The sequence below is a fragment of the Triplophysa dalaica genome, chromosome 11 (assembly GCF_015846415.1).
Source record: "Triplophysa dalaica isolate WHDGS20190420 chromosome 11, ASM1584641v1, whole genome shotgun sequence".
Classification (NCBI taxonomy): domain Eukaryota; kingdom Metazoa; phylum Chordata; class Actinopteri; order Cypriniformes; family Nemacheilidae; genus Triplophysa; species Triplophysa dalaica.
The window spans coordinates 10,912,750-10,929,976 of record NC_079552.1 but is presented as its reverse complement, the minus strand read 5'-3'; the positions used below and the strand labels follow the sequence as shown (position 1 = coordinate 10,929,976).

The window sequence follows — 17,227 nt, the reverse complement described above, 5'->3', positions numbered from 1 at the left end:
TGACATGATGGGAAGGAAAGAAAGCTCCCTCGTTCTACTCCACCATGAATCCAAACAAACAGGCCATTTATTACGGGGGGCAGAAATTGATTGTTTTTAGAGAGATGCTCACTGCATCAATCCACTAGTGATATTTTCAGGAGGAGGGAAAGAAGCTGTCTCCCACTGCTATTCCCCAGCGCCGCGTGTCGTGGCTAAGCTGCTTAATCATGATAACCTAGAGTAAATGTTTTTGCTTTTCCAGACACATTATCTACTTTACAGATGAGAAATCTGGTTTCATGGATTAAGAGCGATGCCATAACAGGAAATACTTGTGGGGCTAACCTTGCCTGATGGCTTCAAAGCCAGCCTGTTAATTCAAACTACTTCCTGAGCGCAAAAGATAAGAACCACACAGAGGAGAAGACAGGAGCGATGTGTGTGTGAAACGCACAAAAAGACTGGGAGGGGGGGTTAAAATGATTGAAAAACTATTACCTTCATAGCTTATTCTGATGTTTTCCTAAAAACACACGCACAAGTTAAAAAAGCTTTTGTTTAGTATACATGCAACAGCGGCTGTTGTGAACATGCAAAATAATTAACAAATAATCTCAATAAGCAGTTTCAGCTTAGATTGTATTAAAGGGATAGTTCACCCAAACATTCTGTCATCATTACTCACCCTCAAGTACTACCGAACCTGTATATATTGACTACAATAATAGTTTTTTCTCTACTATAGTAGTCAATAGAGACCCAGATCTGTTTGGTTCCAGACATTCCTAATACATTTTCTTGTGTACAGCAGAACAATGAAATTTACACAGTTTATTTTTGGTTGAATTATCCCTATAATAGTACATTATCTATTGTTTGCCTGCTAATACTGTGGGGGAATATTCAAAGACTTCCTTAAAATAGCTATACTGTATCATTCAAAATCTTGTAATGAATTGAAACTGGGTGTGAACATTGGGTTCACACCAAACGTGATTTAAGCGTTTTGCGCGAGTAGATTACATACAAAGTCAATGCAAAGAGAAGTACATACAAGAACTTGCGGCAGGTAGTGCAAATGATGCGAATCCGACGGCGCGGAAATATCAGGTTGAAAATATTGCGAGTCACTCGCGCAAAAATAACATACTTTTCCCACGACTGATAAAGAGCGTGGAACACGATTGTTCGACCTCTATGACATAGGAACAGTGATTCTTTAAAATAAAAACCTTACCCTCCTATACAATACATCAATAATTGAATGCTGTCCAAAAATGAAGTGTGGCAAGTGAGTGGTGGCCAGGGGTGGGTTTTTGGACCTCTTTGATGGCTTGTTTTGGGCCTAATTTATGCCTTGCTCCCAGAGGGCCCAGAGGCTGCCTTACAATATCTAATTCTTTACAGCTTTAGTATTAGTAGTATTATTATTTCATCTACTACTACTATAACAATCATTAATAATACCATAATTATTGCTATTTGTCCTCTTCCTGATCCCCCAATTTCAAGTTAATTACTGTGAAATATATATATATATATATATATATATATATATATGTATTTTTTGTTTGTCTTTTTTCATTGTTATTATTTATTTATCAATAAGAAAATAAAATCTTTTGTACTTTCTTTTTTGTTTATATATCCCGTCTCTTAAAACCTAGTCACACTTACACACACAAATCACGTTGGCTGTCATGTATGTTTAGTTGACCTTGGTTATTTTGTATTTGATCTGTCACCTGTAAATAATATGTTTGTTTGCATAATAAAAAAAAAAGAAATCAAACCTACACATCTTTATTATCTAACATAGGGCTGATTTCATTGTCTGCTGCATAAAACATATTCAATAAGAGTTATAGTTCACCAACTGAAATCCTACCATGTATTAAAACCAAAGCTTTCGTGATATTGGAGACCAGAGCGTTGATTCATTAAAACTGCCTTGTTAAAGCTTTCCTTTAAAGCGCCGCTAATTAGCTCTAGGGGATCTGAGAATCCTACGCTATTACCAACTTCTGTTCTTGCGCTCTGGAGCTCCTTTATTGACAACACATTTGAGTTCTCGACTTGAATCAGATCCATTTCAAACGTCGTACAGTGTTATTAAAATCGAAAAAGCAAAGGAACGAGAAGAAAAGGCTTCTTTCTGAGCAAGATCCCAGGGCAGAAATGCCCCCGCATCACATCCTGACGTGCGCGTACCCACCAGCTGCGCTGCTTCAAACTCATATTGGAGTGTATCGTGGAGCCTGCAGTCTTCATCCAGCTCTATTCTCATTAATGGAGCTGTTTGAATATTCATGCAGAGCAGCGCTGGAAACTCAAGAGCCAGCCAAGGCACCCAAAACTGGGGGGAATTCAGCACTTACCATTACAGGCCTAATAAAAGCACCACGCCTCCACGATTGTTATGGGTAATTCTAAGCTCCCATTAGTATTTCTATGTGGAAAGTTAGAAAGTGATCACTTATTAATGCAATTTTATACAAGAAATGTGTATAGTCTTGAAATAAATCATGTCTACAGTATGTATGCACATTATGCTTAACTAAGAAAAATGTTTAAATGGAGGTTTAAAATAACTCGTTATCATATTGAAATCTATAGCCCTCGCTCTGCGGCCTGAATAATGATCTCCTACATTTTTTTAGGCGTCTCAATGGTATGCCTGATATCTGAGAGTCAAGCATGCTGACAGTAGTAATCATTCGGATTTGCTTATTCACCCACTTCGTCTCTGTCTCTCTTCTGCTCGATGACTCATATCTTCCACAGATAAGGAGCACGTCACCGAGCGCCACATGACGTCACCTCATTATGTCATTGGCTAATAGCTCTGTTTCTCGTCAGTTGTTCCATAAATAGTTACAAGACAGTCCGTGACTCGTGTCTTTCCGTTCCGTACAGCAGATTCTTCACAATGTGCCATTAGGAACAAGATCAACTGCATTTAAAGCCTATTTAGAGTGTGTGATGTCAACAGAGATGAGGAACATCAAGTGAAGGAAATTTTCATGCGTTTGACTGGCACTGCTCTGCTCAGATTGAACACGTAGAATTTCCTACATGTCCTGAACACAACCCCAGTATCCAGCCAGGAAGCTTAAAGGCTGCTGTTTTGGATGGAAAACGTCTTGTTTATATGAGAGAGGATGTGTGTGTGTGTGTATGAGTACAGCTGCACTGCTGCCTTTTCCCCTGTGCCTTGGGGCTAGAGGATGGGCCCCAGCCAGGTGTGCCAGGTTACAGCCAAAAAACAGCTTGATTTGAAAACAATATACAAATAAATCAGAGACTTCTTGTTAACAAAAGCAAAAATATAACCCAAGGCAAAAGACATTTCATGTTTCACTAAGCATGTTCGCAAACATTTCTCAAAAAGAAGTTTCATGGAATTAAAAAAAAAGAGTGGGACGGAAAAGGAAAAAGAAAGATTTAGAAAACAAAGCTCTACAGACAGTAATGGATATTCAGGTGTTTGGTATACTTGCTAACCTTTTTTGGAAACTCCTAAAACGTGACCCATTGAATAGAATCCTTTATTGTCATTGTATAGGTTTGCATACAACATAATAAGAGCGTTGCTTCCGACTGATGTTAAAAACAAACATAACAATGGACAAAAAAATAAGACTTAAAATGTGTGCGAAGTAAAATTAAATGAACTACAAACAGATTTAAAATGAATATGTGTCGCTAAACCATTGTCTTATCATCATTTATTACAGTAAAGACATTAAAAACTATGAAATGAACATTGAAAATGAATTGTTCAGTTTGGTCTGAATCTTCAAAACTAAAATCTAGTCTAAAATGACTATCAGTAAAATTAAGCCCAAATTATTAATGTATATAAAAAAAAAATGAATAACTTATCGGGATGAAACAACTCAAAAACGAAATAAACTCTTAATAATAAAATTGTTAATGTAAAAATGGATGTTGATAGTTAACAAATATACCCTATTAATGTGTCCTATGGTGTGAGAGGAAGAATTTAGAAAAAAATTAAGCTTAATCTATTTTATGCAAATTTATATTATAAATGCAAATATTAATAACATGAAATAATATAAAATTTGTTTTCAAAATTATTTGATATGTCACACCAAAGAACACATTGGGCCCTACTGTACACACGGTGCAATTTGGCGCAAGGTGCAGTGCAAGTGTTTTTGCAAGTTTGAGCCCGACGCAGTTCATTTTGCCGTCCTGCGCCTCGTTGTTACCAAATGCATTTGCGCCCATTTGTGCGCCCATGGGTGTGCTGGTCTAAAAAATAGGTGTGTTCCGGCACATTGTTGGCGCGTTCCTATTTTAAGGAACTGAAAATAGACTGTGCCATAGACCAACTCAAACCTGGTCTAAAGTCAATGGCACGATATGTTTTTGGCCATTAAAAGAGCGTGTTTGTAAATGCACCTATAGGCGGGTGCACAACGCACGTAGATTCTGCTTATGACACAAAGAGGGACGCACAGCAGCACAAAAACATGCACAAAGATAATAAAATGGATTGCAATGTAAAAGATTGTTATTGTGTACGTAAAGATACAAAATTCGGCTTGTCCTGTAGATGGTCTGCTAGCACGCTTTAAACATGCGCATGATCAGATTTGCCCAGTCTTTGCATTAAAAGAATAGGTGGAACCTGCTTAGACCATGCGCCTGGCACGCTGACCATTTAACCCATCCTTAAACTAGCAAAAGTGGATTCGGACACGCCCTAAGTGCGCCCTGCGCTTTAAAAGAGCAGAAGAAAGCCCAAAAAAATTGCACCAGTGCACACACAAAAAAAAACATACAACCTCTGTGCTTTCTGGAAAATGTTGTGCTTTCTAAAAAAGCGCTTTCACATTTCACAGGACAGTCAGTGTTCAAGTCTGACATGGAGGAGAGAACAAGGAAGAGATATGTCCAAACACACAAATTATTACCCATCAACCATGATACGATGGAAAAGGAGCAATCCCTCTCATAAAAGTGTGAATCCCTCTGTACCCAATCCCCCCCTTCCTGACATCTGCTCTGTGCCTGAACATCTGCACAGTGTTACTCTGACTCACTCACACATCTAAGATCTATCTCGCACCATCTACCATCGCTAACAAATGATGACGTGAATAGTCCCTTTGAAGGAAATTTTATCTCTTCTCTTTGTGGCCCTGAAAGCGATAGTAAATCAAAGGAAAAAGACAATATTAAGCATACCACAGTCCACGCCCTGTGACTGCTCATCAGGGTGAGAGGAAGTTCAGGGCGACATCCTCTCACACGTCAGCCCTGTGCCGGCCGAAGCGGCGCAGATCGTCCTGAGGGACTAGAAACTTCAACAAGAGATAGATCAACAGCATGAGATATTTTCAGTGTCATTAAATGCTTAAATCTTTCAGCCATGTTTCAAAACGGCTGCCTCTTTGAACCAGATATCAGCATGTACTTGATACAGTATTTAACACTCCAACATATTTTATTGATTCTGTCGTATCAGCGTGCTCATCGTCTCTCATACCAGGATGCTCAACGCATTAAGAAACAATCAGCCACGACTCGATGTCTCTGAGAGAGCCGATGCACTTCATCTACTCGCCTGATTTCACGGCCCCATGAATGTTTTAGCGGGAGCGTCTCGAAGAGCAGTGATCCCATGTTCAAGGTGGCATGGAGGGGGGTTCAAGACGCTCACTGAGTCGGGTAACTAAACCTTAACAAGAGGCCTGCGGACCTCCAGTGTTATCCACTTATCATCTCTAAATATTAGCCTGACCTCTCAGCCGGTTGCTTCCTCCCCGGGGGCAGACAGGAAGAGCGCTTTCCATTGGCTGTGGAGAGCACTCTGCCGGATCAAACGTGCATCTAACACGCAAGCATCAGGCTTTGATCACTTTGAGTTCGATTCAGTGACAGGAAGGGATTGTGTTTGAAGGAGGTTTACAGCAATGAGCATGAGTGTGTACACTTACAGGCATCGGCTGCCTTTGAGTGTTGTTCATCGTATGTGAATTTGTTAGAACTTTTCAAGAGCTCTTGCTTAATCTGAAAGTGGAATTTCTAAAGATGGACTTTTAAATATAGCAAAGTCTGTTAAGGCAACTTGCACTTAAAAAAACATGCTTGTTCAAATTCTAATAATAATTCACCTAATATAATAATTAACCGTTTTTGATGAATGATTAATCACGTTTTAATCGCTTCAGTCTCTCACAATTCATCATGCATTATTGTCTCAATTTAAAATAATTATATTAATAATTAATAGCAAGCACAAAACATCACAAATAATGAAACTTTTTTTAAATGCAAAGTCACAGAAGTTCAACAGTGGCATATTATGTAAATAAATGTAAAAAAATAAATAAAATAAGAATAATCATATATTAAATATTAAATCATAATACATATTCACAATTATTATTTTTGTATATTATCATGCAGCTCTACCCTCATGTCATTCCAAACCTGTTTCACTTACTTTCACTTACGAACGTTAAAAAACACTTTGAAGAATGTTTGTAAACAAACAATTTTGGCCCTCATTCCATGGACACAAAAATCACTGACGCATTTCACAAAATATCTTCCTTACCACAGAAAAAGTCACATATACAGGTTTTGATAAGTGCATAAACATGATAGTACTTAGTTTTGGATGAGCTGTCCCTTTAATAATGTTTGTTAAGTATGGTCATTATATGAAGGTCTATGGTTACCATGGTCTGCGTTCTCATCTATAGCATTTATTTTGCAAACTAGGCCAAAAAAATCGGAGACCGTCTTATTGTCAGAACACAACTGCAAGTGAGCAGAGGAAATGCATGATAATACCAAGTGCAAACTGCATTCTGTCACACCGAACCCTTTGTGATCCGTGGTAGATGAGACCAGTATTAATGAGACTAGTATTAATATCAGTTGTAAATGACGTCTTTGCGATGTCCTGACATTAAATGTGCTGTATATTCCTTTACATCTATATCTCTCTGTAGCTGAAAGCAGCATTCAGTTCTACATAATGCAGCGTTATAACAAACATTTCTCCACTCACGTCAGCTAATGATGCTTCAATTACATTGCAAACATGCCTCCACTGGGTAAACACAGCCACCTATCCCCAACCTGCACAAATGCCTTTCTGATTCCCAACAAATTAGACACATGGCAAATAATACCTAACTGACTGCTGTTGTGTTTGCACAACGGATGCATAAATTAATCTGTAAAAGGAGGGAAGCGGGGCTAATGGTTAAGATGCGACGTGTGTATAATTGTACAATTAGGCTTTTATCATCACGTTGGACCTCGCCATTACCGACTGCTATTGGAGAAAAATAATAAAATGGTAAACAGATTATAAATGTCATATTATTACTGCTTGAAATTGATTCATTTAGCAAAGGTTTATGATTCATTTGGCTCTCCCTGGGTACGGTGGTCTAGGCCACTGAACGTTTCATCGGTGTTAGAATCACAATTAGCAACTCACTAACTCACTCCCTCTAGCAACAAAGTGGAGATTAGATCAAGCTATCAACATATCAAAAAGCAAACAACCCATTTTTACTGTCAGTGTGACTCAGGAATGCTGCTTATCTTTTTAGGCTTATCCACGTTTGGCAAAGGATGTTTAGTAACCACCTACAATCAAACACAAACTTAAAATGAAGTTAAGGTACATTCAGAAATCTCGTTTAAAAGGTTCGTCAAGTGTAAAACTGGTCCTCTAATGGACAAAAATTTTAATACATACGCTTTTTAATGAATTAAGTTTATTAATAAGCACACCCATATTTTTATTAAAATATCAATATACACTCAGTTATATTTTTATTAATTTATTATTATTATATTATTGTTTTAAGTATGCTTACAATTGTTTTGATAAGCATATTATTATCATTATTGGCATATAATTATATAATACGTTTTTACCAGCGGTTTTTACTGTGGTAACAGCACAGATTTTAATGATTTGCATGATTTCTCATAGTCAGTTTCAGGATTGTCACATCCATAACGTTACATATTCCTCATAAATGGACACATGAAAATTAATATTAAGTAACTATTTTATGTTTTATAAAGAGGCATCATTGGGTATTATTGCTTCAGGATTTAGAATTTTTTTGACAGAAATCCTACAAAGTGTATCATATCCATAACGCATGTTTACTTCCCTTTTTTAAGTAGATTTTTTTATTCATAGACTGACATTTTTTTATGTTTACACAGTATCAACAAAGGTTCAGTAAAATATAAACAGATGGTTCAAAATAATTGTAACAAATTCATTATCTGAGCATTTTTACGAAACGTCCATAATAGAAAATGTTACGTCCATAACGCTGGCATTGCCCAATAATAGTAATAAAAGCGGTGTTATTATTATATATAATTATTTAATCAAATAATAGTAATACAAGCGGTGTTATTGTTATTATTAAAATTATATATAATTATTGTATTAAATAATAGTAAAAAAAGCTGTGTGATTTGAGGTATGAGTTCACGTCTGCACCACAAGCAACGCAGTGCGGGTTGTGTGCCAAAGTTAAATCCAAATGGTTGGAAAAATAATAGTGATGCTTGCTTTTGTAAACCACAATAATTAAATTCTGTGAGAGCGATCCACCATAGTGACCAGCCGCCTGCAGTCACGCTGACGCTTCCAGTCATTTTCTCGCCCTCACTAGCTGAATTTGCATTGTGTGATGGTTCTGGGTGGAATGGGGGGATACAGTTTACAGGGCAGCTGATGCCAGCTTCAGCTCAAGGTCAGCAGGAGGGCTGCATGAGCGAAAGCGTGCATCTGAGCAAAGCAGCGATACCTATGCGGGAGGGATGGCATTGCAAGTCACCTCGGCGAAATCCTCGACAGAACCTCGCGAATGAGGTGTCATTATGAGTATGAAACGCAACCAACCCCCAACCGGTGCCCAATTTTGTTGCCAGGGAACTCTGATGCCTGATTGGTGAAAAAGAAACAGAGAGGGCGACAGAGAGAAAGAGGGAGCGAGAGAATAATGCCACTTCAGGGTGCGGGCTGGCATACTGCTTGATGTATCAGATAATGGTCTTTCTCTCCTGCACGGCTGACAGTATTTTAGACGCGGCTCAACCTGCTTTGTGTGCACCGTAGCACTTACAAGTCTGAAGGCAAATGCACAATGTGAAAAGTGAGCTATAGATAGGCTTAGAAAAAAAACAGACATCCTCCCTGGACGAAACATCCACTCAGTGGAACTGGCACACGCCTGCAAGTGTCAAGAGCTTCTCTTTTACGTCCCTGGGCTTTTCTAGAACCATCTGCAGCTGGGGCCCTGAGAGGGCCGACTGGCTCCGCTTTTAATTATCTTCATCTCTCTCATGCTTCACCACACCCCCTATGTTTCTATCCCCCTACAACATGACTTTAGGGAGCTGCCTTGCTGCCTACATAGGGAGCAGCTCACTAGGGCGGCATCCTTATTACCTGATTTGATTTGGACACTTTACTTACGCACGGCATGCATACTTATTTTCACCGAGCTTGTCACAGTGCATTCTGGGATTGCCTTTACTGTAAAGGATCCATGGTGCATTATTAAACTGCCTGGCAGCCATCACTTGTACAGTCTTACAATGCAGTCTCTGGGCAGCTCGCGGATTTATGAACACCTTTGAAAAACAAATAAAAAAGGTGCAGCTGTCTCTTTAAGGGAACGGTTCTGTGTCAGTGCCTTCAGAGACTGTTCACGGAATAGAAAGGACTGACACAGTAAGGTTAATACTCAGGTGTTATACACAACACGCTCACCAACAGATCAATGCGGTAATTTTATGAGAAGGATGGTTGTTATAAACGACAATCACAAAGTACAACACATCTGACATAAAATACAAAAAACTACAATTCACGATACTCTGTTCTGTCGTTCCCTCTTAGAAATCCATCTCCATTTTGTGTGTGTGTGTTTTGCAGCTCTGCTGCTGTCTCTCATTACTGCTCACTGAGGAACACTCTGCCTGAGGATTCTGATTTCCTAGCAACAGCCTGCCACCAAACATTTGGCACAAGTTCAACACCCCTCCCTCATTCCCTCTTCCTCTTCTCCAGTGAAAAATGGCTGTTCTGCCTGCGTGCTGTCCTCTACCGTGCCACGGTGGCAGAGCGGCACGCGGCCCGGCCCTAGCTTGTATTAACTCTCTCCTCGTCCAATTGCGTCCTTCGGTAGCGGGCGTGCTGGGAGTCGGAGGCTGGCATCATTAATCAGTGTTTTACTGCACAAACTCCCGAACACTAATCTGATTTACAGATGAATGAAACTGAGGAAAGAGGGAGGGGTGTAGAAACAAGAGGCAAAACAGCGATGGAGAACATTGCATTGGATATTTACAGTGCTTGCAAGAACTTTGTTGATGTACTTCGAATGCTTTACGAAATGTACAAGTGTGAAAATCTTTCCATTATATTCATACGTTCCCGAGCAAGTTGTCAGCCAAAATGTATCCGTCAATTATTGAATACAAATAAAATTAATATTATATTATACTTGTATATAAATAAATAATACAAATACTATTACCAATGATCTATCGATAAAGATTGTCACAATATTTTTAATGCTAATGTAATGATTAAGTAAAAACACAATTAAATTATAATAATCATTAATAATAATAATCAATACAAAATAATAATTATAATAAAATAATGATTGTATAATTCTTTTGTAATAATGATATTACATTCCAGAGGTATTATTTGTTATTAAAATGAACATAAATAATAATATTTTAATATTTACATATATTCTAAAATTATATAAATAATACATAATCAAATAATTTAATTTAATTTAAAATAAGATATCTTTTGTAATTTGTTTTTTACTTGAATTATTATTGATTATAATAATCATTAATAATAATAATAATAATAATTACTGTTTAATTGTCTTATAATAATTCTGTAATATTCAATGCTATATTCCATAATTTATTTACTACATATTAATATATAATATTAGTCCTATTACTCATATTATAGTTTCTATAATAAAATCACATCTATTAAAATGTTATATCAATTGTAATAATTAACATATTTAAGAAATCAATTTTTCATAAAAAATGTTTTTAGAATTTACACAAAATTCAAATAATATAAATAATACATAATAAAATAAATAATAGCATCAAAAAAGAACTTATAATTTAGAAACGCACTATCTGATTAAATCTGCAGACTGGCACTGGCTTTCTGCAACAAGTCCACACTGAAAAATCTGAGCAAAAGCCTTGTAGTGTATTTAAGCATTTCCACTGACAAAACGTTCAGCACTGACATACAGCAAACATACAGTAATGATGCCATCATAATACTCGCATACTTAAATGTTTGTTCTAACATCCGTTTGCATATGGCATTATAATTGGCGCGTCTTCCTTGCATACATTCAACCATTCCTACATTCACACTTCACAGCAATTACATGCTGATACTTAAAACTGAGTGTCACGACAATCCCAAAGTGGAGATAATGCACCATTTCATTTACATACAGTACGACACAAACCTTAAAAACTAAAGCTTTCATTTTTATCTGCTTTACAAGCACTGGTACAGTATTTATTTCAGAAAGTGCTAACCCAGTCTCTCAAATAAACGCCATCAGGGCAAATTAAAATCAATCCCCGAGGTTAAGGCGAATGGGTTGCATGGTTTCATGTTCACACAGTGATGTCTTCCACTTGGAACACAAGGTCAATGGAGATTACTGCTCAAGGAGGACTCCCTTATCACTGGACTAAAGCACACCACAGTGCATTAAGTGTAAACAGTGCTGGATGGTCTCCACTCAGCCCTCTTTAAAAAACAATCTCAGCAAAATGCGCCAACGGAGGACTATCAAACAGACCTCTGCACTCAGGATGCACAATATGTCCTTGTTTACCATTAAACAAGTCAATCTCACTGAATACTTAGAGCTGCTTGGGAAAAAACGAGCGGCTTTAAGCGATGCCATGATATAATATAATGTCAGGGCCGTGACTCAGTATACACCGAGGTCTGTGACTCCGTAAATAGCAAATAAGAATTCTGGTAGTGAACGGAGGGTCCATCACAATGTGCTCTACCACATTGCCAAAGGGGGATAGGAGAGAATATGGGCATATCTCAAGAAGTCCAGGGAGTGGGCTGAGGACCGACCACGGTATTGTGATCTCCGAGTACAGATGGGCTCATAAAGTTGCCAATTAAACGGTTATTGCATATTTGCACAGACACCCAATGATAATTCCAGTTTCATTCGCTTTAAGCCAGTCAATTTAGTTGATCTGTGGCATATTTGCATTTTGAATGAATTAGGAATGAATTCAGACAGTGCATTGTGTAAGCAGACGAAAGGAAAAAGAGTCATCATAGAGCGAAAGGTCAGCAAAGAGACAGACAAACGTTGCTTGATGCATTACATGGACAGACTGGCTGGTGCCACAGCATGCGAGGGTTATATGGAAGAGGAAATCACTTACATAACCCTGCGTCAGTCCAATACAGAGACTTCCAGATAACCGGCAGGAGAACGGGAGAGCTTGGTTTATTTGATCAACCAGTTCAAACAGATCTCACACCCAGCCAAAACAAGCATCCGAATCCCCTTTCAGAACAAGTTTGTGCAAAACAAAGGATTTGAGCCTCAAGTGGATGGTATCCATCTCTACCTGTTCGCTGGCAGAAGTGGAATTCAAGGGGTGACCCCCGCCAACAAGCGAGAGAAGATCCGGTAATGAACTTTCTCTGGCTGGATAATCAATTCTCACACTCCTGCACCAGCACCATCCAGCCTCTGGCCAAAAACAGAGACAGCCAGAAAGAAAGAGAGAACCAGGAAAATGGGGTCTGGAGTAGTCATGCAGCGCGGCCAAATGCATTAAACATGGAGAAGAAACCTGCAGAGCACCTGCAGAAGCTGCTATCACGGCCCATGGAGGGAAAAACAAGCCGGCCTGCTGGGATGCCGAAATTTAAACCCCGGACAAGCCAAACAGGGCCTCCGCAACAGAAACTATCACTGCTCCCTCAGGATCGCTGTCAAACAAGCCACACCAAAAGCCTGACAACACATTCAATAAACATGTGCTTGCTCTCTTCGTTTCCTTCACTTAGCTGCCCATCCAAAGGCACGATTTAGTTGACACAGATCTCAACGTTCAGCCGATGCTTATGCAACTGGCGTGCTTGAAAAGAAGTGACGGCAACAACGAGCCAATGGAGCGGCAGAGCCATTAAAGCACTTTCCCATGAACATCAGGGTATTCAGCCAAGTTCTAATATACAAAGGCCGTCAACACCGAACGGCTACTCCAGAATATTCATGTCCAGCCTTAAGCTTCCTATTCAGCAAACGGCGACAGATTGAAAATCGTTTAATCAGAGACGAGAATGATTTCATAATAGCGTTGCGCGTTACAATGGCTGCCAAATTGAGCTTCAAAGACCGACTCCTGCTTCGAGGTTAATCACAGCCCTACAATACAGGTATTCATGACTGATGTCCGACCCTGCGCGGATGCCAGACTCTACTGATAGTGAACAGAGCTTACAGCAGGTACAGGCCCACGTGGAGAGCCATCCCAATCACATTTGCAATGGCTCATTAACAATAAGGTCGGAGTGTAATGGGGTCGCTCGTTTCACACCAACTTTGATTACCGCTAATTACCAGCAACAGCTTTCTGCATCTATCGCTCATCCTCATGTACTCAGATTCACGGCCTCAATCAGGTATGATCGGTACACCAATGACTGACAAAGCAGATGGAAGATTTAAAGCTTCAATCTAAAACTTTATTAAAGATTTAAAAAAATATATATACATATATAGATGTTGAATGACACCTAACTAACCTCTCCTGTGAAATCGTATTCAACGGATCAAATGATACAATTTAGGATCACTTGCATATTCCTAATTAACAGTTTTACAATGTTGTAAAATAATAAAAAACTCAAATTAATAATGTGTTGATGAAGATTATGTTGACTAAAGAAGCTTTTCATATAATAGTGTCTACACAGCAGCTACCATTTGCCTTGAATTAGCAGATTTGGCATTTTGTCCAGCTAGTTTCCCTAATTTGCCTCTTTAACATTACTGAAGAATTTTGGCTTATTGGCTGCCTTTATTTAGTCCAAAACACCCAATTCAAACACTTTGAAAACATTAGAAAGCCAAAATTGTATTTTAATACAGAGCTATTTTTTGAATACAAAAAGTTCCTGCAAGCAGGTAAATTAAATAACTCTTATAATAATAATTAATAATACTAATAATCAATACAAAATAATTATAATAATTCTTACAATAAAATAATTATAGTATTTTATATTCAAATGAATTAATATTAAGTATATATAATCATTTAATAATCATAATAAATTATTATATATATTATATATCATTATTTTTTATAATAATCATTTATAAATAATTCATACATTTAAATCATTTTTGTATAATTCTATTATAATAATTCTATGGATATGGATAATTCAGGATATGAAATGATTATGCATTATTATATTACATTAGTCCTATTATAATATTATATTAAAGTTCCTATGATAAAATAACATCTATAAATTGTAATATTTACAGTAATAACCTTTGACAAAATTTTGAATGCTCTCTATTTTTTATCACTATTATAAATCGTCTGCTAAACGAAAAATATCAAATTAAATAATGTTGCTGTCCTTCTAAAACCTGTAAAATTTAATTTTAATTAACTAAAGTTAAAGATTGTGGCATAAAGGGCTCATGTTGTAAAAAGGAGGTACAGGGACCTAACGTTGTAAACAGAAGCATTCTGTGACCTTCGGGGGCAGCGAGTCATGGCGTTTTTTCTTGACCTCTTGACTCACGGGTCACAGAGCAATCAAATGTGCTTCAGATGACATCATCTCCAACCCTGAAGATCCACTCACGGTCACAGACTTCATGCGTTCAAATGACACGTTGCATCCTTTTAAGGGCATGAAATTGGCACATGCTGTAAAGCAGTGGTGTGGAGCAGAGGTTTCGTGACGTAGCTCAAAAACAGTTTCTTCATGTATCAGGTCAAAAGCTAAATCTCTTATCCTTTATCAAACGACCACTTACATCAAGATGCCTGCTTTGAAAGCTTGACTCAGAACAGAGAAACAAACAGCCAGTATCTTCTAATTTGACAAAGGGACGAGCACATAATGAACTGGAAAAGTCGGAAGTATCAAGAGATCCATTTGACTTACAGCAATGTAGTAAACTTGGGCCTTTTCGACAAGCTTCCAGTTCTCCTCCAGGTCGAGGTGTTTCTCCTTTTTGTAACTATTAGCTGCAGCGAGATTTGCGACGAGAGACCTAACAGACAAAAACAGAAAACATAACAGTACATCAAAGTGTCAAGAGTATAAACAGGCCTCAATATGGATGGCCCAAAAGAGAGCTGTTTTGAAAATTATAAAGTATGAAAAACAAACAAGCATAATATTGTGCTGGAAATCTGTGTTTATGAATTTATAGTGACGTCTGACGTTTCACATTATAGCTGTATAATGTTCAGCCATTACTACAAATTCAAAACCTGATTACTATTACATTTATATTCATAAAATATAAACATTTTCGTCTGAGACACAAAAAAATGTTGTTAAAAATTTAGCAGGTAGGGAAAAAACAAATCCTCCATTAGCCTGACAGCCGCAACAGAAAAATGCCTTAATATTAAACAATGGTTTTAAGTAACTTATTGAAAACCTCAATAAAAATGCAACAGAAGGTTGTGGAGAAAAACTGTATCTTCGAATTATCATCATCAAACGACCCAAAGGCACCATGTCTATTTCTTAGAACACAGATGCCTATTTTCTTCTCTTAAATGGCTTTATATGAAACAAACTACATAATGCATTTGAGAGAGCGGCTCTATCTTCAGGGTGATTGTGTAAATTATGTAGCTTCTTCCCAAGTGAAACACGCTGCTGCCGTACCTTTGTAAATTGCTTTAAGCGGAATACGGCAAACATATGGACTATAGTTTTCTAAACAGCTGCTTAGTGTCGGCGCTGGCAGAATTAAATATCAACACGTTTTTTCTTCTTTATTTATCTCCATTTTTTAAGTGCAAATGCCTCACAAGACCTTTCCCATAAATAAATGAACAAACAAATCAATAATGCAGGAGAACTGCGAAATTCCACCGGGACTGCTGTTTCTCCATTAACCTCCCGGTGGTCCTCGTATCAACAAAAACAACTAATTCCACTTTGAAAAACAACCACTCTCATTATTCACTTGTTACTGAGAGGATGCGGTCCCAATGGGCCGAGCCGGTACAATGAAGCAACATTAGCCTTAGAAAAGAAGTGCTGCTGTACACAGTCAAGCCACAAATGAGAATCGATAGACCTGCGGTTATATCTTATGAGAAAAAACGAAGTGTTGTGATGGAAACAACACAGACCGAGTATGCGTGAACAAGTCATGGGAACCATAGAGCCGGTTTCTTGCTTGTCAATAAAGTTCAAAACATACAAATCAATAATATTTAACTGCATGCAAATATACAATATGAAACAGCTCTTGCCTTTAAAAAACATATAACATTTAAAGATTGGAACGCACAATTTAAAAACTTAAACGCAAGGTGGCCCAGGTCTTAATCAAAGTCAAACGCATTAAGGCAGCCAGATTTCGAGTATTTAGAGTGCCAGAGTCACGCTGGTCTAACCCGGCAGACTCTTCTCCACGCTATCATTACCCCACACAGCGAGAGGCGGCGGTGAGAGGAAGGGCGGACCTCTCGCTGCAGGCTGGAGACCCATGACCTCTCCCCCCGCAAGCCGGCCTGAAATCAGCAGCCTTTTAACACAGCTTCCTGTCTGCCCTGTCTCACCGGCGTCTGCATAACAGGTCTGTTTACAGGTGTGTGGTGTAGCTGCAGGGGGAATGTATTGAGAGAGATATTGATCAGACCTCTTTTAGACATTGAGCTGCATGTCTGAGAGTCTCCTGTTATGAAGGGGTCTGCATGGACAGGTTAGATTCTAATGAGAAGAGTCTCAGAAGGCCAAGCTGACAGCTTAAGCTTGTTCTCGTTCAAACTGTCTCTAAAGAACAGGATTTTAAAGGTCTTATTCCTAAACAAACATCTTTTCTTTAGTGACATGCCCAAATAAATAAAAGTCTAATTTTTCAAGTCTTTTGGTCATTTC

The 17,227-nt window shown here is 38.1% G+C and overlaps 1 protein-coding gene across 2 annotated transcripts in view; it reads right to left on the bottom strand.

Moving 5' to 3' along the window:
- Nucleotides 1-17,227, bottom strand: part of adka (adenosine kinase a) — a 131,394-nt gene that overhangs the window by 45,541 nt on the left and 68,626 nt on the right. For both annotated transcript variants that reach the window (XM_056760773.1, XM_056760774.1), the window contains exon 6: nt 15,266-15,374. In XM_056760773.1, the coding sequence (XP_056616751.1) occupies nt 15,266-15,374 (109 nt within the window). The remainder of the gene's footprint in view (nt 1-15,265; nt 15,375-17,227) is intronic.